General features: G+C 41.5%; 3 protein-coding genes across 8 annotated transcripts in view; 2 read left to right on the forward strand and 1 right to left on the reverse strand.

Moving 5' to 3' along the window:
• exoc6b (exocyst complex component 6B) overlaps window positions 1–5912 on the reverse strand; it is an 85558-nt gene extending 79646 nt beyond the window's left edge. For 3 of the 4 annotated variants that reach the window (XR_014621453.1, XM_084344333.1, XM_084344331.1), the window contains exon 1: window positions 5733–5912. Coding sequence is in view for 2 of the 4 variants with exons in the window: in XM_084344333.1 (XP_084200459.1) it covers window positions 5733–5821 (89 nt within the window). In the remaining 2 variants the exon portion in view is untranslated. Of the gene's footprint in view, window positions 1–5456; window positions 5560–5732 lie in introns of those variants that run through there. The other variant, XM_084344332.1, reaches the window with a different exon arrangement.
• tkfc (triokinase/FMN cyclase) lies at window positions 5903–11839 on the forward strand (the record flags this gene model as incomplete). Of its 3 annotated transcripts, XM_084344337.1 has the most annotated exons (18): window positions 5938–5980; window positions 7084–7150; window positions 7686–7875; window positions 7964–8068; window positions 8190–8377; window positions 8450–8528; window positions 8614–8703; window positions 8798–8832; window positions 8942–9026; window positions 9108–9197; window positions 9327–9443; window positions 9538–9657; window positions 9742–9879; window positions 9961–10067; window positions 10139–10245; window positions 10331–10364; window positions 10660–10752; window positions 10839–11839. In XM_084344337.1, the coding sequence occupies 17 exons, from the start codon at window positions 7145–7147 to the stop codon at window positions 10995–10997; spliced, it is 1743 nt and encodes a 580-aa protein (XP_084200463.1). In that variant the 3' UTR covers window positions 10998–11839. The 3 variants fall into 3 exon arrangements, with proteins under 3 accessions (XP_084200461.1, XP_084200463.1, XP_084200462.1); XM_084344335.1 differs by lacking the exon at window positions 7084–7150 and having other exon boundaries at window positions 5903–5980; XM_084344336.1 differs by lacking the exon at window positions 5938–5980 and having other exon boundaries at window positions 7038–7150.
• Window positions 11433–22885, forward strand: LOC311251870 (circularly permutated Ras protein 1; the record flags this gene model as incomplete). Its single annotated transcript, XM_084344515.1, has 19 exons — window positions 11433–11475; window positions 12137–12243; window positions 14339–14390; window positions 16380–16550; window positions 16652–16738; window positions 16833–16918; window positions 18037–18234; window positions 18326–18370; window positions 18451–18540; window positions 19208–19359; window positions 19473–19554; window positions 19637–19761; window positions 19850–19934; window positions 20060–20166; window positions 20375–20487; window positions 20802–20913; window positions 21029–21169; window positions 21597–21690; window positions 22044–22885. The coding sequence occupies 19 exons, from the start codon at window positions 11433–11435 to the stop codon at window positions 22215–22217; spliced, it is 2064 nt and encodes a 687-aa protein (XP_084200641.1). The 3' UTR covers window positions 22218–22885.
• Between the last annotated feature and the right edge of the window lie 766 nt (window positions 22886–23651).

Raw genomic sequence — 23651 nt, forward strand, 5'->3', positions numbered from 1 at the left:
CTCCAAGTCATGACATCATTGTAAACAGCTGTGTGTGTGTGTATTTGTGTGTGTGTGTGTCGAGTTGCTGGCGGCTCGACAGCTGGCTAACTAGGATCATAACCTACTTAAGACCAACACACCAACCAAAGAGTGTGTATGAATGGATGTGTGTGTGTGTGTTTGTGTGTCGGCCCAAGTGCAGACTGATGACTCAGCTGGGTGTGTGTGTGTGGGCTGTAACACACACACACACACACACACACACACACTCCAGTCTGTCACTAGTGTAACCCTACACACACACACACACACAGTCCCTCAGAGTCAGCACTTACAACAAACCATCCAACACCTTCACCGAGTTACGAAAGCATCAGTGCTGTTGCCATGGCTACCTGCACTACGGTTTAACCGAGCTGAGCTGCGTGAGGTTTAAAAATGACCACCTGCCCGACCAATCAGAAGCAAGCACTCACCACGGTCATAGAAAAACCACATAATGAGCACATGAATAAAAGGTCCCCTGTCATTAATGGCTAAATCTGACCAGCTGCACACTGTTAAACACAGGGTGGAGCTCAGTGTGCACACACACACATAACACACACACACACACACAGTGTGTGTGTGTGCACACTGAGCTCCACCTGCCGGACTCGAGTCGACTGATTAGAATATCTGATGCGACACGCAGCACACCTTGGTATGAGCGCAGACAGACAGATAAGAAACAAGAGAGGCTGTGACACATTCAGCTATTTCTGAAGCAACACACACACGAGCGGCGAGCACGATCGGACAGCTCGACGAGTGCAGAAACAGATTATTCCCTCAGTTTAGTTCATATCGGCATTCGTTCACTGAGGTCTGGCGATTTCAATACTCTGGTCTGGTGAGCATTGATGATATATTTCTTACAGAGGATGACAAAAAAAAATCTGAGCGTGAAAAAGATAAATAAATACCGACAAAGTTTTGGTTCAAGCTTCTTCAATGAGGTCTTTAATGTACCTTTTCTCTCTTACATGTTACAAGCTGGTAAAGTAACTTAAAAAAGTTGATTCTCGGCCCGTGTCCTTATTTTCTGACATGTTTTATAAAATGAGCATTTGAGAAAATTACTGAAAAGTTATCAAAATAAAGTAACTAACTCTTTTTGCCATGATATCGAAAGAGGTATCTGACATCCAACCAACTTATTACCAAATTACCAAGTCTGACTCAACTGAAATGGTGGAAACATTTAAGATTCAGTCTGCAAAAGCAACACATAACAAACAAACACATACAGACCACCAACTACAGCTACACACTCTGATCCTCTGAATATTTCCTGCTTTCTTTCCTCCTCTGTCACAGAAAACTGGATATCTTTGCGTGTTGAGCCCTGTGTCCTTTGTGTCCATTGATTGATATGTTTTCTTGCACTTGTTTGCAGTTTCAGACTGAATCTGTCAGCTGCTGAGAACTGCTGCGTCGTGGATTCACATGTCTCTGTCTGTCACTCTTTTTTTTTACAATTACAACTTTTCTGTGTTCATCAGCGACTCTGCCCTGAAACTGCCTGATCAGAACAAAAACTCCCTCAAGACCGACACAGATCCTCTCTGATTTTACCGAGCCCTTACAGAATAAGTGCCATTTTAAATAAGCCCGTGTTGAAACGCAGATACGCCCAGAGGCATTTAAACTCCTCTCCAAACTGCTTGTGTTTCAGACTGTTCTCGTGATGATGTAACTTTTATCTGATACCAACGTGACCTGACAGTGATGCAAGAAAATCAAGCGAGCGCACAATAACAGAGAGTGTGTGAGACTGCTGTATATGTACAGTAAATGTGGAAATAAGTCCTATCGGCTTGTTTGCTTTCTGAGATTTCTGTGCTTTGTCATCCATGCCCGCTCCAAAATGAAAGAACAACCATCTCAGGTGGATGATTGACAAATCAGGAAAAAGAAAAATGAAAGTCAAGAGTTCACAAACGAGCCCAAAAAGGTCCGAGTTGACTGAAACATCATCAAAGGAATCATCGAAGAAAAACAAAATAGGATCCATTTCTTCTTCTATCCAACCAACAGCTCATCAAACTTCTCTAAACCGGCTGATCAACTGATCATCAATGCTCCCAGCTCTAATTCACACCTCTATAACTGGGATTTGGCCACAACAGATGATTTAAGATTAGAGTCAAAGTCAGTATAAGTGCTTTGCAGCCTTAGCGTGGGCGACACGGCCGCAGACCGAGGCGTTTCCCGTCTTCAGGTGGAGGTTTGTAACTGGAGGGAGTTGGCTGCTCCTGTCAGACCTGAGATCCTGAGTTACTCTGCTGTCAGGGAGGAATGCTGACGCCGGCCTCGACCTGCACACACACTCACACTCACACACACACACACACACACACACACACACACACCTCTAACTCTCACTGCCAACCTGTTTTTCCTGGCTGTTTGATGAGCTTTAGTCCTGGGAGAGTGACTACTACTGAGGGATAGTTTGGATCTTTATGCGTGAAAATATGGATCAAATCACGTCTCGGTCAGCGTCCACATACTGTAATGATCCTGTAATAATCCAATAATCAATTCAGGCATTAAACAAAGAAAAATCCAGCAAAAACGCTCAAGAAAAATTAGTTTTTCTTCACTTAATACAGAGATTTTTGTGATGGTTTTCATGTTGATGATTAATTATTTTTTAACAGTATACAATCAGTTGGATTTCTGTAGCAGGAAAAACTGACCGATGACGAGCTACCACCGGCCATTTATGACTAACGACCCTATTAGTTCATAATTCCTGGTTACTGTTCAAGTCAACAGATTTATGGTCCTGTTGTTTTCCTATCTTTGGCGTCACACACTGACGAACAGATGGAAAAAGTTGGCCAGCCATCTAAATCAAACATGAAGCTAACAAGAGGGATCAGAGAACTAAAACCAGAGCAGTCGCATCCCTCATCATCTAACATTTAAGCCCAATAAAACAGTCAGTTTTCAAACATCCCTCTGGCCTAAATATAGCTAAAGATGTGGCAGACGGCTCTAAACATAGACGGTGCTTTTATATATTTTCAGAGTGTGTGTGGACGAAGTGGAAACACTGACAGTCAGACAGTCAGGAAGCTGCAGGACATGAAACATCACACAGTCGCCTCAGAGGAGAATGTGGCAGCCAGAGGTGTCACACAGAGATGTCAAGTCATAAAGGGCCAGCACACACACACACACACACACACACACACACACACACACACACACACACACACCTCTCACTAACGTCCCATCAGGCACAGTAATTGGCCTGAATAACGAGCTGAAATAGGTCTGACTATTTGGAGGAAGTGATCAACAACACAGAGGGTCAAGAGGAAAGAACACATGTAGGGCTGCAACTACAGAGTACTTTCATTATTGACTAATCTGCTTATTAATTATCATGATTAATCCATTATTAGCCAATAAACTGTCATAAAACTGTGAAAAACACTCATCACAATTTCTCAGAGACAAGTGACGTCTTCAAACTGTTGTTATTGTCCAAATAACAGCCCAAAACCAGTGACTGGATGTAACTAAGTACATTTACTCAAGTACTGTACTCAATTTTGAGGTACTTTATTTGAGTATTTCCATTTTCTGCTACTTTATACTCGGCCCATAGTATAAAGTAGATACATACTTATAAATTTAAACATAATTTACTTTTAAGTACATTAGTTGCCAGAAAATTTCTTTAAATACTTAAATACATTTAATACTTTAAATGTAAGACTTAAACAAAAGTAGTAGGTTATATTTTATCACAATATCTTTACTTTTAGTCAAGTTACTTTTGGGTACTTTTTACTACACTGTCCAAAACCTAGTGTCTCTTCATTTACTATCATGAATTACAAAAAAAAAAGTCCATCTATTTTTTTACTTCTTTGCTTGAAAAAAGATTTAAATGATTGATTTTAATGATCTAAATAGAAGGAAATACATTTTCTTTCCAGCCACTATTTGATTAATCACTTATCTGATTATTCATTGCAGCTTTAACACACAAAAAAACCCCTCTAACAAGCCTTTATTAGCTCAGTTACTCTGTTGCATTTCCCGGTTCATTCATAACTTACTTCCTCTCTAGACAATCAGTTTAAGCACCGCTTGCCAAGGACACAGTTTCATCCAAGAGGAAATAACTTCGATAAAATAAACATCAATCAAATCTATTTTTAGAGATATCATTCAGTAGAAAGTGAGGTTTCCGTGACACTGGGCCTTTAAAAGAGCCGTCGGGACTTCTGTAAGGTCGCAGCTACACAGTCGACGCCCCCCAGAACGGCCACGGTGGCAAAAACACCGACAGAGCTGCTGCAGAAACAAAGGTGGGCGGTGCCTGCTCAGACCTGTGAGAGCTGACCAATCAGAGCACGCTAGGCTTTTTGGAGGCGGGGCCTTAAGGGTAAATCAAGCCTCCAGGACGAGTGCCAGGCTTTGAAACCCAAACTTCAGTCCGTTTTTAGTGTGGTTTGACTGTCATAATTTGAGCCATTAGGTCCAATAAAGCCACACGATTACATTATTTTATCCCTACAAAAGTTAGCTGGGCGCTAAACTGGAAGTTAGCCGGCTCCCACGCTCTATGGACCCCACAATACGGAAGATATGGGTATATTTATATCCGGGAAGTCGAGCTTTTTAGGCTTCATGCGTCAATGAGCAGCAATGGACAGCTTGAGAAAAATAAGAGTGCATAAACATGTTGCAGACACCCCAAACATAAGTACGAACGAGTAAATGAGCACAGCATGAGACCTTTAAATGACATCCAGGGACAGAAAGCACACAAATCCAGACTGCGTCCTCGGCTGTGACCCATTTCAGGTCCAAACCCGGCTGCATGGAGAACACATCCCGCCTCACTGACAGGATGTGAAACCATACAGCCTGGCATAAAAACACACGTGCAAACAGGACTGTCATTCATCTGTTTCCACTAAATGATTGAGCAACAGTGCAAACACTCATAAGCATTGAAACACATGACCAACATCAGCCAGTGTCACTGTGTGTCATGTTTAATGTGGTGTTGAAACTCCAGATTACCCCACTGGTGTGTGAGCTGTGTGTCTCATTCATTGTGTGCACAGACAGAGGCAGGGATTGATAAAGCTGCTGCACTTGACACTCCTTCACATATCTCGCCTGTTGCTAACCACCTAGCAGGCTAACTGACAACAACTAGCCCACCTAAACACTCCACAAAATGTACTAAAGAGGCTTTAAATGACGAATAAAAGAGCCATATAGAGAGAAGAGAGCTGTTAGCTACCACCAACAACCTCGCCTCTCATTGTCAGCTCTGACACCAGTGAGCAGAATGCCAATTAGTTAGCTAGCTAAGTTAGCTGGCGTGAGCTTAAGTTGCTGGACAAGTTGACCAAACTCTGGCGACAAAGCTAAAAGGACAATGTCGGGTGGACAACCAGAAGCCAGCACGGAGACCGAGGAGTCATCGTGAGAGTGTCCACACCGGCGTCCGCGCTGTAAATCGGCTAGCTTTTCTGTTTTGCTAAAGTTAGCCGGCTAGCTGTCCGATAATGGAATCACGACCGTTAAAGTTTTGAGCAGGCTCCGGGAGTCTCGCAGGAGTCGCTAGCCGAGGCTAGCCGCGCGCCCTCAGCGGGCTGACGCCGACGGTTGAGCAGCCTTCACCGGGGCGACCCGCGGGGTAGGGGGGCCGCCCGCGGAGGTGTACTCACCGGAGGGTCGGCCCGATGCAGTTGGTGTCTGTGCTCTCGATCTCCCGCAGGATACGCTCGTGTTCGGCGGCTGTCTCCACACTCGCCATCCTGCATGTTGCTCTGGACGGGTCCGAGCTGAGCCGAGCTGAGCCGAGCCGAGCGGGACTGGCTGCTGGGCTCCGTGCGTCATGCAGGAGGAAGAGGAGGGTTGGTTCGATGTGTTCACAGAGCGGCCCGGGCGAGCGGAGTCTGTCTGGAGCGGGACAGTAAAGTTTAATTGACACTTTAACAATGTTATGTTTAATTTTATAATGTTTGGATGCAACAAGTGAAACTAAATGAATAAATAAAGTTAGTTAAATTAATTTAACACCAAAATTACAATATTTATAATAACATTCACATATTATATTTGATTTAACACATCACTTTTATGTTTTTCATATTTAAAACCAGTTTTACTTCAGTACATTTAATATAATTTTACTTTGCTTTTACTCGAATATTTTTGTGGGAGATTTTTACTGTCTGGAACTTTTAAAAAGTACATAAAGATGATTATTCCAGTAGTTTCTCACTGACTGTGCAGTGCAGACAGTAGTTTTTTCTTCTAAAAACATAATGTGTCATGTTATGTTCCCTTCAAACATTATTTTATTACTTATTTTATTAGTCTGAGTTCACAGTGTCAATGAGCTCCTAGTAGTTTTAGAAATCTCCAACTTGATCTGACAGGAAACAATAAGTGGGAGTGACTGAAGTCAGTGAAGCTCTCACACTAACATCTGCTATGATGCAAGACTTCCGCTCGACTTTTCAAAATAAAAACCATGCTACTCACTTTAAATCTGTGATTGCTGTAGTTTTACGTTTTCAGCGTGTCGTTTTCCTTCTATATCATGTAAAGATGGTTTGAGCACCATGGGATGTGCTCTATAAATAAAATATATTTTTATTATTCTATTGTTATTTTTTACTAATGGTGATTTTTTTGTTATTTACGACGGGCGCTTTAGTTTTACATCCACGCTCAAACTCACTAGACAGTAAGCAAAGACAGAATATCAGAGCCAAAGCAACACATTTTTGATTTATTTATTTTATCAGCAAATAGTTAAAAATAAATATTGATTATGATATTCAGAAAAATGCTGAATATTGGATCCAATAATCTTTCGACCCATAGTATATAGTAGATACATACATAAATATATAAATATAATTAACTTGTATGTAAGTACATTTATTGCCATAAATAATGCCATAAAAACGTTTTCTCAAGTGTGACTTTTAAAATGAAATCAAATCATCCGCTTTTATTTTGGAGGCGACCTCACGGTACATCCGGTGTCGCTCTCGCTGTTTCCAGCTTCATTAGCTCTTCTGGTTCAACCTGCTGTCGGAAGTGAACAGAACCGAGAGAAGTCCAAATGGAGGTAACAGTTAATAATGAAAGACTTAATGAGACATTAGTGATGAGCTGCACTCAGCTGTGAGTCCGTCTGAGTGTGTGTTAGTGTGTGTTAGTGTGTGTTCGTGCTGAATGAAGCAGTGTTTGTTAGCATGCTGGAGTTAGCATGAGCACAGTGACAGATCAGAGTCCAGCTCCTGCAGTGATAACACACCTGAAGAGGCTGTTAGTCCAGCTTTTAATACTGTTTATACTGTTTTATACTGTTTTATACTGTTTTATACTATATACTAAACTTTATTGAGCAGCTTGTGTAAACTTTGATTTAACCTTGTGTTTGTTTGTGTATATTTATGTACAGTTTTACTTTAAAAATGCAATATATTACATATACTTGTACACTACTAGTTACCTTCATTGTAAAGTAGTATATTATGTTAAAATATAAGTCTGCGTAGAGTAATACATTCCTTATTACACTACTTTTTAGTTACTTTGATCATTTTAATCGATTTTTTGTTACATTTTGTATTTACCTCTTTTATTTCTGTCTCTCTCAGCCAAAGAAGAAGTTGATAAACTCGGCCGACAGCTGTGTGGACGAGGCTCTCTGCGGCCTCGCGAGGGCCAGCGGGGGCCTCTCTCTGCTGAAGGGCCACCGGGTCGTGCTCCGGTCCGACCTGGACAGCCTGAAGGGCAAAGTGGCCCTGCTGTCCGGAGGGGGGTCCGGACACGAGCCGGCACACGGAGGTACGACCTTACACTTCAATAAAATGCAACGCAGGCTGTCTCTGAGCATCCCAGCTCTTATTTCTCGTGTGTCGTCGTGTGTCTGCAGGTTATGTTGGGGCGGGTATGCTGTCAGCAGCTGTAGCAGGTGGAGTGTTTGCGTCTCCACCTCCTGCAAGCATCCTGGCTGCTATTCTCTCCTTGCACAATGCAGGTAATGTGCACCAAAATTATTCACCAAAGCCATGTAAGGTACGATTAGGGGGTCTCATGGTTTAAAAAAATGTATATTTATGACGATTAATCAAAGAGAAACGTCCCTCCTCCCTCCACAGGAGCCTCCGGGGTGCTTCTCATCGTGAAGAACTACACCGGCGACCGCCTCAACTTCGGACTGGCCGCAGAGCAGGCCCGTAACCACGGCGTCGCTGTCGACATGGTGATAGTCGCAGAGGACTGCGCCTTCGACCAACCCAGCAAGGCCGGGAGGAGGGGCCTGTGTGGCACCGTCTTCATACACAAGGTAAACAACAACAGTTTCAATGAGTATTATTTAGACTAAGATGCTAAAGTATCTGCTCACACCTTCTGTCAGCTGGCAGGGGCCTTGGCAGAAGAAGGCTGCCCATTGGACCAGATTGTTTCCAAGGTGACCGAGGTGTTGAAGGGGATCGGTGAGTCCGTTTATGTTCTCGAGCCTCAGTAGAAAAATCCGGAGATGTTATTCCTCCATGAATCTTGTTGGTGTGTGTGTTGCAGGTACACTGGGGGTGAGTCTGTCTCCCTGCAGCGTCCCAGGCTGCCTGCCTTCTTTTGAGCTGCCGCCAGGAGACATGGAGCTGGGACTGGGTGAGGGACGATGAAGAAGTGGGAGGAGGAGGAGGAGAACAGGTGGAGTTGTGCAAAATTGTAAATGCTGACTGGTGTTTTCCATCTTCTTCAGGAATCCACGGTGAACCTGGAATCAAAAGGTCAAAGGTGATTCAGATCGAGCCACAACCAGCCTGAATAACTCTCTGATGATCCTTTTTCTCTTTATATTTTCATTTATTCGTCTTATTTTTATTTTTATCTTCCTATTTATCAGGTGGCCTCTGCAGATGAGGTGGTGAAGACCATGATCGATCACATGACCAACCCTGACAGCCAATCACATCTGCCTCTGAAGTCAGGTCCTCTGAGTTTAATGTGTTTAACGTTTAAAAAGTCTGCAGCCATTTTGTATTTGAACTCAGAGTGCGTCTTCTCCACAGGAGACGATGTGGTCGTGTGTGTGAACAACCTCGGAGCTCTGTCGTGTCTGGAGATGGCTGTGGTTACTAGAGCGGCCATCTTGTGTCTGGGTAACTATGGACTCATTTGCTTGTCTGACAAACTAAATACTAACAAATAAAAGATATAATACTAAGTCTTTTTGATGCTAAATCTCTGAGGATCCAGCAGAATGAAATTGTCGGGTTTTACTGTTACAGAGGGTCGTGGTGTGGCGGTTGCCAGGGTGATGTCCGGGTCGTTCATGACATCGCTGGAGATGGCGGGAGTGTCGCTGACTCTGATGAAGGCCGGCCAGGAAACACTGAGACTGTTTGGTGAGCCTGTACAGACGTTACACATCAATACTAACCCCGTTCTTAAAGGAGTAGTTCCACATCAAAGATATTTAACATCCTTTATCCCAAACAGACGCTAAGACCAGCGCCCCCGCCTGGCCGAACCTCAGCAGTGTGTGTGTAAGCGGACGCAGCTACATGACGGACCCTCAAGCCGCGAGCACGCGGCCTCAGGACGTCCAGCACCCTGAGGGTTAGTTTCCATGGTTACCCACAGTGTGCAGTTCTTGCTATAGTTTTTAATGACTCGAGTGTGTCGGCTCGTGGTTTCTTCCAGGCGCTCTGAGTCCTGCGATGCGTAAAGCGTTGGAGAGAATTTGCTCCACTTTGTTGGAAAAGCAGGAGGAACTGAACTCTCTGGACCGTGCAGCCGGGGACGGAGACTGCGGGAACACTCATGCACAGGCTGCTAAAGGTCAGTAACAGTTGTAGCATCAACATCAACATGATGAAGTTTCTCCTTATCACGCTTTTTAATGTGAAAATGCTCATTCAGCCATCCAGGTGTGGCTCAGGGATCATGTGGTGCCTGGTTGCCCCGGGAAACTGTTATCAGTCCTCGCTGGATTGGTGCAGGAGAAGATGGGCGGGTCTTCGGGAGCGGTAGGTTTCCTCAAATGTTGTCGTAATCTACACTTTCTTTGCCCCGCGCTCATCTCCTCGTGTGTTTTCAGTTGTACAGTTTGTTCCTGACTGCAGCGGCGGGTCATGTGACCGAGGGGCGGAGCAACGCTGCGGCATGGGCGAGCGCAATGCATGCTGGGACACAGGCCATGAGGAGGTGTTTATTTTTGGATGGCTGAAAAAAAAAGTTCAGAAATAGTTGAGATGAATATAAACATTCTGCAACGTCAACTGTCTTTCAGATACGGCGGCGCCGACCCTGGAGACAGAACAATGGTCAGAGAGTTTTTATTATCGTTTCTCTGCTACTTTTCATGCTTATTTTCTATTTTAAAGGGACACTGCAACTCTTTATGGGCCTTTAAATAGGGACAGAGGTCTTGATACGAGGAATAGCAGAACAGGCACGTTGCCCATGTAGAAATCCTACAACAATACTGGACTATAAAACCAAACTGACATTGAAAAGGTTACATAGTGCAACTTAAACTATTTCCTGTTTAATTCACAATGTCACCAGCTGTAAAATGTTCATTAAACAAGCTCTGTTTATGTTTCACTTCCTGTCTAGTTGGATGCTTTGTGTCCTGCGGTGGATGAGCTGATGACGCTGACCACAGCACCACCTGGTGGAGAGATGGCTGTTCTACAAGCTGCTGTTCAGGTACATTAACACATTTTTTATTCTAACGCTGACCTGCAGCTCGTCATCATACATTCCTCTAACTCTGATTTTTTGCATCATCCCAGAAAGCGGCATTGGGGGCGGAGTCGACCCGTAACCTCACAGCGAAGGCGGGGCGAGCCAGCTACATCGCAGCTGAGCGGGTCACCCTGCCCGACCCCGGCGCCGTGGCCGTGGCCGCCATCTTTAGAGCCGTGCTGGAGTCCCTGGAGGGGCAGAAGTAATCCAGCAATCATTATAACTATCACCAGACTAATGACCAGAGCGACACAACTCTTAGAAGCACATTTCAAGTTTTTGCAGTACTTGATGGACTCATTTAGACGTGATGGGTGGTGTTGATGAAGGGGTGCTGTGGCGCCACATGAGATCCAGTGTAGTAAATGAACAGAAACTGTGAAATCGGGGGTCTAAAGGAAATAAAATCTGATGATATGCTTTGGAAGAATGGAAGATTTAAAGAAAATGGTCAAAAACAAGGGAAAAAACAGTGTAGTGGTCCTTTAAATGTGATTAACAAGCTCAAAGATAATGTGAAAGTTTAGCAATGACTTATTGATCTGATGGTTATTTAGTTTCACTTGAATCGTGATATGAACATTCCTCGTTACTACTAATGAAGACAGCAGAGAATAAACACAGAGTCGTGCTGGTTAAAGATGCTAACAACTAGATTTCCACAGGTAACACTGTGTGATTCAGGTAACACTACATGGGAACAGCTAGACATTAGGTACAGTGTATATTGTATGTTAAAAAATCAAAGGGCTGAACACATCTCCAGTGAGTTTTCTAATTAAAGGAGTACTCCGACTGTTCAGCGTCCTGCGAAAGACTCATTTTTAAAAGAAAATGGTCAAAATTGAAGCAGCAGAGGCACAAAACACAAAATCCTACATTTCCCATAATCCAACTTGAGACTTTCAAACAACTAAGCAGCCTTTGTGTTGAAGGTTTGTTGTCTCCTCCTCTTGAAGACAGATCATAAATATATTCATATCATGTCTCTTTCACCCTCCACTCTGTAAGAAATGCTGTACATTGATTAACATGCACTTTAGTGATATCACAGTGTTGATTCTGACTAATAAAATAACACTTATGCAGTATATAATATCTCCATGTGTGGTTTTACTGCATACACAATGAGACAAATGCAAATATACACTCGACTCAAGAGGTAAAAGCTCCATCAGACATCATTTTCGTGGGTTTTCCTGTCTTTGGTTTTGACGTGATCACAATCTTGTTCTTCATTCTTTCAGCTCTTTCTTTTATCTCTTCCTCTTAACTTTCATTTCTCTCGACCAAACTACTTGAAGCCGTACGCCGACTTCCTGACGAGCAAAGCGCTGCTGGTTAGACTTTGAACACGCCCACACACGCATATCACACATATCACAATCCTGCCGCGGCTCAGACACTTGCTTTCAGTTTAAGCAGCTCTGCTGTACGCAGACACCAGCAAAGGTAACTTGCTTTCTTGTTTTTAAATGTGTGTCTGTGTGTTTATCAGATATCCTCACTGCCGTGCTGAGATATGAAGAGAATCATGTGTGTTTTATTTGTTTAAGACTGATTAGTGATCAGTGAACCTGCCTGGTGAGCTGCCAATAAACACACCAGTTTCCTGACGTCTTGTTTTATGTTTTCAGCTGCTAAAGTTGTTTAAAGTGTCAGAAATGTGCTCTTTAGAATCAGATATCTGAACCATCGAAGCAACAGACGTGGTTAAAATGTAATTTAGTAAAACTGTTGATTATATAATGCATTGTCAGAACTTCAATGACCAGAAACCTTTGGAAAAAGCAGATATCTGTTGAAAAAGTTAGTAATTTCAATCCATAAGAAGCACAATAAGGAGTGTACATAACTATTGGGTACAGTTTATATTCGGCTTTGATGTCGAACAGATTTAATAGGTTTAGTTAATAAGTAATTGAAAAGTGCTTGAGTATAGAAAACCCAGTCACCAGAAAATAAATGTTAGTCAAGTATGTTTCTTTGTTTAGGCTCAATTTTCTATTTCTCTCTTAGGTCAACACACAAAAACACTTGGTTAGGATGAAGAAAACATCACAGTTTGTGTTAAGATACCTTTTTTTTTTGTCGCAGCGATCACAGATCGAGATGGGCCGACTTCCGGTGAAGTGGGCGCCACAAAAACCCAGAAAATGTCGGCGTCGCCTTAAAAAATCACCCACTTCTGACAGCACGAAAAAAGCCTGGAAATAAATAATAGGTGTCCTTTAAAATATCCACGGTCAGCCGTTTGCTACCCTTCTAAAAATTAGTCCAAACAGTTATGGGTCAGTGTATCACCGGAGTTACAGCAAGAGACGAAGAGGCACTGAGAAGACTTACATATAGCCCTTCAACAAGGGGAAGTCCACACACAGAAAAAGGTGGTCATATATATATCTTAATTATTCAAGAAGGAAGCCGTACTTCATATCAGTCGACCAAATTCTAATGTGATCACTGAACAGTGCGACAACAATGCTGATTGAGGCCGTTTCTGACCACAAAAACATGGCGTGGGAGGTTAAAGTGCTTAAATGGAGAAGTGAAAGAAGCACTCTGATCTGTCGCTGAGGTAAAATTACACATATCATAGTCATAAAACACCTCAATACAGGTCAAACCACTGAATTCACAATGATAAAGGGGCAATATGTGAGAATTTTAGTTGTCAACATCCAAAAAAATGACTAAAATAATCAACAGACTTTGCATAAATAGCAGTTTTAACATTTATTGTGTTGCAGAGATACCCAGTGAAGTTAGCATGCTAACCAGCTAGCCCTATCCCGGTCCAAAGCTCCTGTGCAAGCGGTGTAAACACTAGCACTCCCCCTGGTTTCAGTAACTGCTGCTAACTGTAGCTGCCGTAGATCATCTGGTCCATATATCAGTATATATATATATATATATATATAAATATATTGAACTTGGCGTGCATGAACCCTATTCGTTTATTTATATGTTGTTTATTTGTCAGCGTCGTTGCAGACCTCGTGGTTTGAGACATACGACGCAGTCGGAGGTTTGCTCCCTAAAACAACTAATGATTGTTTTTGCTTCCTGTTGTGTCACAAACTTTAAAAGAAAAAACAAAACTTAAATTATCTGGTTTAAAAATATATAAACATTTCTGTGTCAGTTCAGATTTTCTTGCAGTAAATCCTTCTACTTCCTGCACAGTTATCAGCTCAAACTAATATATACATACATATATACACATATCTATACATGTTATAAAGATTAAATACACCCTGTATTCTCACTATACCAGGCCTTTTATTTACCGTGCTGTTCTCTCACAGTTCAAACAGGAAGCGACTGCTGTCATGGTTTTACTCACCCACCTGTTAACTAGAAAAATAAGCTGATCAAGGCCTCGGTTGCCATGACGAACATACATCCACAATACCAGGAAGCTGATCTGCTGTTGTCTCACTGCTGATCCGTCTGATTTCTGCATCCGAAAATTCAAATTTCTTTCGTTTTTGTCTCCGTTTAGGGAAGTTAAAAAGTCACAACTGTTTTTCTTTCTTTGTCTCAGATGGAGTTTGCCTGCAGCCATGTTGTGTGTAACTGGACGCCTGATGGAGAAGGTGAGTTCATAGATTTAAGTTTTTTAAAATGTATTTCTGTTTTGTTCAGTTTTATTTTGGTGCTCGCGCGTTTTTACAGTCCAGATTGTTTGATATTTAATGCTTTTATTGTGAAACTCTATACTTTTTCCTTACTTGCATAAAATGGTAGCGATGTCATGTTACCTTGTTAATAGTTTAATTAGTAATTTGATTATTTGTGCCGTTTATTTCAGTCTTTCTGCTTCGTGTTCACCCTGAGATGGTCCCCGGGGTGCCACTAAATTACTGTTTAATAATATTTTGAAAGTTTCTTATTTTTCAACAGAATTAAATGTGTCTAAAAACACACGTTAACATTTTTAAACAAAGTTTTGTTTTACGAATTCAACGCATGAATTCGTAAAACAAAACACTGATGATAGTCTACCCATGATCCCTCATGCACCTTAAACTAAATCACTATATTATTATTATATAACTTCTATTATTGAAACATATGTACCAGTTATTTGACATTCAGACATTCTTGTGAGCCACGCAGGATTGTTTTATATCTTATCGAGCGAGCGACTCTGATAAAAAAATATACCCTCCACCTCAGAAACCACCGGAAACACTCACTAACACTTGTCATGTTACAACTGCAGCCAACTTCTTTATATGTGGCACGACAGGCTGCTCTACACGTTGTCGTAGGCCCGCTGAACATGCACCGTCTCTATCAGCCAAAACGTAGAAGACCTCTGCTTGATCTTTAATTTTTTAGCACCGTAAATCTGCCCTCGTGAGCTCATTTTCCCAGCATCCACGGCTGTTTCTCCTTTCAAGCACCAGTATGACGGTTAAACAGAAAAAAAACACGCCACATCCATAAAGGTCAACGTATCTAAACTGTTGTTTTTCTGTCTAGAGACTCCTTCACATCCTCAAGAGTATTGCAGTGAAATAACAGGAAAGCATATTAAGTAGTAATGTGTGTGCGTGTGTTTGTGTGTGGGCTTGCTTGCAAAAGCAAGAGAGCTGAAGAAGCACTTTAAAGATGTGCAGATAGCACTTCAACGAGGGGAAGTCCACACACAGAAGTGGTGGTCATATATATCTTAAAGTATTCAAGAACAAAGCCGTACTTCATATCAGTCGATGAAATTCTTATCTGATCGTTGAACAGCGCGACAACAATGTTGATTGAGGCCGTTTCTGACCACAAAAACATGGCGTGGGAGGATAAAATGCTGAAATACAGAAGTAAAAGAAGCACTCTGATCTTTCTCTGAGGTAAAAGTAGACGTCTCATAGTCATAAAATACCTCAAATCAGGTCAAACGACTGAATTCAAAATGTTAAAGCGTCAATACGTGAGAGTTTTAGTCGACAACATTCCAAGAAATAACTAAAATAATCACCAGACTTTGCATAAATAGCAGTTTTAACATTATAGTGTCTATGTATTGTGTTGCAGAGATACCTAGTGAAGTTAGCGTGCTAACCAGCTAGCCCTATCCCGGTCCAAAGCTCCTGTGCGAGTTGTGTAAACACTAGCGCTCCCCCTGGTTTCAGTAACCGCTGCTAACTGTAGCTGCCGTGCTTGGTAAAAGTAGACATATCATAGTCATAAAATACCTTGATACAAGTCGAACGACCAAATTCAAAATGTTAAAGGGGCAATATGTGAGAATTTTAGTTGACAACGTTAAAAATAGGCCGTTGGCTGGGATTCACTCCAAAAAAGGGCGGGAAAGAGCTGCTAACGTTAGCTTGAATCAAGAAAGCATCCAAAACAGAACATGTGCTGTAGTATATAACTTGTAACGCCACTAAATGTCACTTATCGAAAGGCTGGATGGGGTTGGAGGTCATGGTTATCACTGTAGAAGGATGTGAGGTAGCTAGCCGGGCATGCTAAAGTTTGCAGCCTACGTTAAAGCAGATACGTTTGACTTCTCTTGTGATTTTCAGTATCTCTGTTAACGTTTCTTCACTTGACCTCTTTTCTCTTTCTGTCCTCAGGTTCAGCTGCTCCGCCGCTGCCTCCTCGTCGTTTCAGAAAACCTCGGCCTACTTCTCTTCCTCTCCCTCCCTCCCAGCCTGTACCTCTTCCTCGCACCCAGCCTGTACCTCTTCCTCGCACCCAGCCTCATCTTCGTCCTCGCTCCTTCCCTCCTCCCGTCCCGCCCAGACGTGAGTCCTGTTTGCTCTCAGACTCCTTCAAAGTAAATCACGAGTGTTTCAGAGTGATGTTTGCTGTTTGCCTTCTTCATTCCTTTGTGCTGTTTAATCAGTTGACAAGCAGGAAGGTGAAACTAAGCTGGAAGCCAACGTCAACGTCGTCTTACTCGGTATCGGGAAACTCGTCGACATCAGCCAAGGTCAGACGCACAAACACGCACACACACACACACATACCTGTTTGATTGTTTGGTATTTCATACCTCTTTTTATTTTTTCTCCGTCTGCCTGCAGCCTCAGGCCTGGAGACTTTCCAGAGCCCAGTGATTTGTGGGAAATGTAGAGCAGCCTTGTCTTGTCTGAGCTCTTTGCAGCAGAACGTGAGTAATTTATTTCACCTGCTCACGTACGGAGGACTGACACTGACAACATGAAAAATAAATAAATACATTTATATGTGATTGAATGTTCCAAAAATAACAAACGTAGGCTTTAAATAATTTATAAAATGTGACATAAGTTGATATTTTTGCTTTAATTTGCTTTTGTATTTATTTAACTTTGTATTAATTCCTTATTTATATACTTTCCAATGAATTTTCGGTTTTCATTTTTGTTTTATTAGACTTTTAAATTGATTTATATTTTTATTTCTTTATTTATTTCTATATTATTTTCCATTTGAATTTCCTCGCTATTTAATTAAAACATGTATATTTCTGTATTGTGTTTTTTTTATATTATTTTTGCTGCATTTAACTACATATTGATTTATTTATTGAGCCATTTATTGACTTAATTATTTCTTTGTTTTTGATTGCAGTGTCTGTGCTTAGTCATGTAGTTGTCTAGTTTTTGTTAATGTGTCTTTTTTGTTTGTTGCTTTCTTTTAACAGTTTTTTGTCAGAGTGACGCATTTTTATTTATTTCACCTTTTCTTCTCTGCAGTCATTTATGGAGGATTGAAACTGCCAAAATCAAAAATAAATAACTAAATGGCTCAATAAATACACTAATATGTCTCTAAATGTTTCAAAAATAAAATTAAAAATAAATATAGGCATTAAATAATTTATTAAACGTGACATAAGTTGATATTTCTGCTTTAATTTACCTTTGTAATGTTAACTTTCCCATTTAATTTTGTTTTATTTATTTATTCGTTAATTTTTACATGTTTTTCATTTACTTACATTTTTATCTCTGTATTATTTCCATTTGCTTTTTCTCCCTGTTTATTTCCAAAAACATATTCGCTTAATTAATGCCTATATTTACTATCAATATTATGTTTGGTGCATTAAATGGCATATTAATTATTTATTGAGCCATTTACTTATTTCAGTTTCAGTCCGCCACACTCATGTAGTTGCCTAGTTTTGCTTTTCACTGTCTTTTATTGTTTATTTTGAGTGATGCATTTTCCCTTCACACTTAGATGTAACATAAATGTAATTAAAACAATAAAATACCTCCCTCTTCCCTTCCTCTGGTTCAGGTGTGGCTGTGTGAGTTCTGCGGATGTGAGAACAGTGTGAACGACGGCGTGCAGAGAGTTTGTGTCGGCCAGCGTGCAGGTGTTCACACCGACGACCTTTACCTGCCCAGTCACAGCGACGACGACTACCAGAACCTGGAGGACACGCTGGTGGTGTTCTGTGTGGACATTTCTGGCAGCATGAGCGTCACCACAGAGGTGAGTGTTCAGAAGATGTACTCAGATCATCCTTCTTCTTCTTCTTCTTCTTCTCCTTCTTCTTCTTCCTAACATGTTCGCCTCACTTCAGGTCACATCAAGCAGTGGATCTCAGACGTACATATCCAGACTGGAGGTGAGTTTCTGATTAGGTGTTTATGTAATAAACATGGTGGACATGTGTTGATATTAAAACACATATTTTGTTTCTCTCAGGGGATCCAGGACGCCCTCCAGAGGGCGCTATCGACCCTCCTGCAGCAGACGCCCCTCAGGAGAGTGGCACTGGTCACGTTCAACGATGAGGTAGGAGAGTAATTATTCTCTCCATTTTCAATTAAGTTATTAATTAATGCTTGCAAGCTATTTTCTTTTCATCTGTATAATTTTACTTAATTGAATTACAGGTAATAATTGTGTCACAGGATGATTCAAGGGATGTTAGAGGAAAACAAAAATCCTTCTTTCAAACAAAATGATGTTTTCTTTTCTCTTTTCTTTGGAAATAAAAGATTATTTTACGTCTTCAGGCCTCTGAAAATGAAGTAGTCTGAAGGGAAAATAACTTTTTAGTTGAACTACTCGCCACTTTTGTCTTCCACAGCTCATAAAGTCACAGTTAAATATTGTATGAGAAGTTTAGAGGTGTTTTTAAGTTGACAGACTTTCACAACGGAAATATCTGCAAATGTAGATTTAAATCAGCATTATTATTTTTGTACAGCACTTTACTAAACTGGGTTACAAAGTGCTTCAAAAGAGAAGATACTAACACTACAAATTAAAATAAAACGACAGAGGAATCATAAAACATCGTGGGATGAAATTAGGTTAGACTTCCTGTTTGCTTGAATGAATGATCACACAGTGGTTTAAGACAGCAGATGTCGGAAGTGGTGTGAAGTTAAATATGAATGGTGCCACATTTAAAAACACATCAACCATTTAACCTACTTGCACTTGTTGCCCACAGGTCGTAATATACGGTGACGGCACCAGTACGCCTCTCACTCTCAGGGACTGGGCGTTGGTCGACTACGACCATATATGGCAGCAGAGCGTGGCGTACAGCATCCCACACTGCATCGCCGAGACCCACCAGCAGCTCGTACGTAGGGTCAAAGAGTAAGTGATGATGGAGTGTGTGTGTTTGTGTTTCAGTTCTCGTTGTGCGTTAAAAAACAATCCTTGTGGTGCAGAAATGTAATCTTTTGTTTTTGACGTCGCTGTATGATCAGCCTCAAGGAGCACGGGGCGACCAGTCTCGGTCCTGCGGCGTTAGCCTCGGTGGCGATGGCGTCAAGGTACCCCGGGTCAAAGGTGAGCGCGTCTAAAAGGTTTATTTTGTCACATTTGTGAGTCTTTGTGGGCGATGACGTTCCTGATCTTCTGCGTTCTGCAGGTGATTTTGTGCACTGACGGCCGAGCCAACATCGGACTGGGTACGATGGAGGAAACTTCGTCTCTGTCGTCTTCTCTGACGCCTTATTTCTACCAACAACTGGCTCAACAGGCTGTGGGGAGCGGGTGAGGATGCACAAACACACAGTTGTCATGATGGCCATTCATGTCTTGTAATCAAAGTAAAAGTACTTTCTTTGTTGTCTTCTCCCAGAGTCATTATATCAGTCATGACTTTTGAGGGGACAGATTGTTCCTTGGCTGACGTTGGAAGACTTGCAGACACTACCGGGGGACGGGTGAGACGTTTCAGACGTTTCAATGTTAGATTATGTTTCTTTCAGAGTGTATTTATGAGCAGGATCAAAGTATGTTTGTAAATGTTATGAATACAGAAACTTGACTGTTCCCTCTCTTGTCACAGGTGAACATGGTCAGCATTGGTACCGTCGCAACAGAGATCCAGTTAGCCTCCATGGACAATGTGCTAGCTACGGGAGTCACGGCAACCCTGCTCGCTCCTGATGGAGTGTGAGTGGTGACTTGACACACCAATCACAAAGACATAGACACCACACACTGGTGCTAACACTTCAGCAGTCCCTGAACATGGCTAATATTCAAGATAAACATGCCAAAATACTGAATTTCTTCCTTTCTGTATCGTACATGTAGCTCTTATCTATGCATTAGTTCTTTTAGGGTGAATTTAAATCCTCTTCTCTCGTTTTCTCCACAGGTATTTTCCTTATGAGGATGAAAACAATCACAAACTGGTGAGAGAGATAGGGAACGTGACCAAAGGGCTGGAGCTCTCCATTCAGTTTGCTGTAAAACCAGAGTTTATGGGCGGTAAGACAGGTGTTATTATACTTACAAAGTCAGCTTTGCCTTATTCTGCGAGTTAGTTTACATACATTGTGGGGACTCTGACCTGGCAGCCCACTGACATTATGAGGACCATGACTTTCTAGTCCACTGACATTGCGGGGACTCACACTCAGCAGTGAGTCCTGTTAGCACATGACGATAGAAAGAATTGGACATATTTAATAAACTAAATTCGGTATAGATACTTTAAGAGGAATCAAAAGCCAGCGTTAAATTATAACTGTATGTAACAAACTGTTATCCAAACATATAATGTCTGTCGATGTGTGTGATAGTTTTTCTCAAGAGGGACACACTTCCATTCCAACTTCAGCTGAGCTTCAAGACCAGAGACCAACAAAAAGTCACTCGCATCATCACCGAACAGCGGCCAGTTGCTACCAGCAGGTAAACACTGAATACTAGACTTTTGTGGTATTGGCTTGATTGTAACCGTAGAGAAGAGTATCAAAAAATGTCATTGGTCATTTATCCATCTTTTTCTTATTTCCGCCGCCCGAAGTCGGATTTCAACTGGTAGCCTCAACATGGCGGTTCTCGGCGTTCACTGCGCTCAACTCTGTGCCAGTTTAACCATGGAGGGTCGAGTGCAGGAGGCACAGAGGCAACTAAAAGCCCAGCAAGACCTGGTGGACCAAATCAGGTACGACTCTCTGACCTCTGACTTCACTTTGACTCGTCCTGAGGGCCAATGAAACCTAATAACAGTGCAAGACAAGGACTTTAGATGTGTAACTCTGTAGCTAAAACGGAGCGTTCAAGATCTGTGATGTCGTCAAGCACTAAGAATAACGACCTCAGCCTATCACTGGCAAAAACAAGCCCTTTTATCGGACGTAACTCGAGTTGGGTGAGAGTTTCCCACAAGGATTTTGCAGCCTTGTCACAGCTGCCAGCTCAGCCTTTTGTTAAAAGTATGAATCATTTACACACCCGAACATGTGAATTAAAATACTGGAATTTCCCTTTTAGGCCAGACATGCAGGTCTGACACAGTGTGTGTGATAAGGTACCTGTGTGTATTCAAGGTGTTGTTCAGGGTAACACACTTCCTCTTCTCTGCCACGCAGTAAGCACAGGCCAATCCAACAGGAGGAGAGTATCTACGGCAACTGGGTGAACGCCATGACGACAATCTGCGATGACATCACCACAGAATCCCAGGTCAGCATTTGATCGTTTAATATTCAATAATTTGAAGTTTTTCAGGGTTCGGTGAATTTATTTTAGCAGGAAAATAAGTAATTTTATTTAGAAATTTTACATTTACAGAAAATATGAAAAGATAATAAAAGTGTTTGTTTGTCTGTTATTGAGCAGAATTTCCCCAAATAACTGATGTCATTAGGAAATAGCTAGACAAATCTCAAATAAATTTGTTTAAAATATATTTTATGTGTATTTTATAAAAACCTTCCAGAGATTCCAGACATCTGAAAACCTTTAAGCTAAGTTCCTCACAGATGAGACTCAGTGTGTCGAAGAACATCACTTACGTAATGACTTATCTTCTGCAGACTCTCTCTGATGAGGCCGCTAAGGTGATGTACCAGATGAAGAGAGCCAGCAGCGTCGCCAGCAGCGTCGCCAGCAGCGTCGACAGCAGCATCGACAGCACCTACAGCAACACCGCTGCGGTCCAGAAGAAGCCTCTGTGGAAGAAAAAGAAAGCCCTCGTGGAAGGAATGTAGAACAATCAGTCATCAGCAAATGTGGAGACTTGATTTCATATTTAGCCATATTGGTTCACAACTTTTTCTAGCTAGGAGGTTTGTTGCACCGACGACAGTGAAGGAATAATATTGAAATTCAACAACTGCGCTCAAACCAGAAACTCAAAACTCTGAACAGGGATTTGACTATGACTTAACAGTGAACATGTGATTGTAAACCTTGTGGGTTTGAAACAGAAAAGATGCAAATTACATCAAGAAAATCGTTGAAAATGGTCCTTTTTTTTAAAACAACAATCAACAAATCATTTAGTTACCATACTTAATCCGTCATACTTGTACCGGCCCAGGCTTTTGGCAGAAGCTCCTCAACAGCAGAACAGAAAGAAGATTTCTCAGATAGAAATTTCCTTCATGTGTCACTCACCTGAAATTTAGCCAAATTAATCTGCATTGCTTTTATTGTGATTCCTGTTTTATAGGAAATATAGTTCATGAAAGGGAACAGATCCATTTGTCTCATGGGAAATAAAATAATTTGCCTTTTTAAAAAATTCTTCCTGCCTTTGTAATGTTGTAATAATGTGTGTATGAACCAGTAATTTCACACTGAATCACTTCCGGATATAAACTGCATTGAATTATAAGTGTTATCGACTAATTGAATTTCCTGAGATATCTTCAAGTCTAAAATAAAAGAACATGCTTTTTTAAATTTGAATATTGTATAAAAGCATATAGATGATCTAACTTGAACAACTGTTTTTGATATATAAGAAAAGACTCAAATATCAGCATATTGGTATTCTCATTGTGAGCATGTTAGCTAGTTGACATTAGCCTTTATCTCACAAACACATACACAAACTGTTTCCCAATCTTTTTTAAAATAGTATATTTTTGCCGTATATTGGCCTATTTATTTTCCACTTGCAAGCCCACTAATGTTAGCTAACATACAGCGTCGCAGTTAATTGCCAGTTCATAGGCAAATTATCATTTTGGGTTGGACAGGAGCTGGATGTCTGTGGATTTAATTAAATATAAATTAACATAGGTTTACTATGTGACTTTGCCTTACCAGATGTATTTAAATAATCTTGAACCTTGACCTTTGGACCTTTGAGCCACTCAGAAACAGATATCAAGCCACTGGTAACTCACAAGTGACTTGTCGGAGATCTGTCGAGAGGGTTTTTTCTGTATTGTTCTGTGTGACATTGACACGCTTGCATGCATAAGGTGATCTATTGCATGCTAATACGAACGGTGGCCTTTGGGTGACACAGAAGACTGTGTGATGACAGGTAGGTTCGTCATTTGTCACTTTCACCTCTTAAGAGGGATACCAGGGATGCCTCCAGGCTCTCAGAGTCAAATACCAGGCCAATGGTGTGCTACGGTGGCCCAGCCTAGATGTAACATTTAACAACATGTGCAGGCTGCTAACAT

Source organism: Pagrus pagrus (genome assembly GCF_965226575.1).
Source record: "Pagrus pagrus genome assembly, chromosome: 22".
Taxonomy (NCBI): domain Eukaryota; kingdom Metazoa; phylum Chordata; class Actinopteri; order Spariformes; family Sparidae; genus Pagrus; species Pagrus pagrus.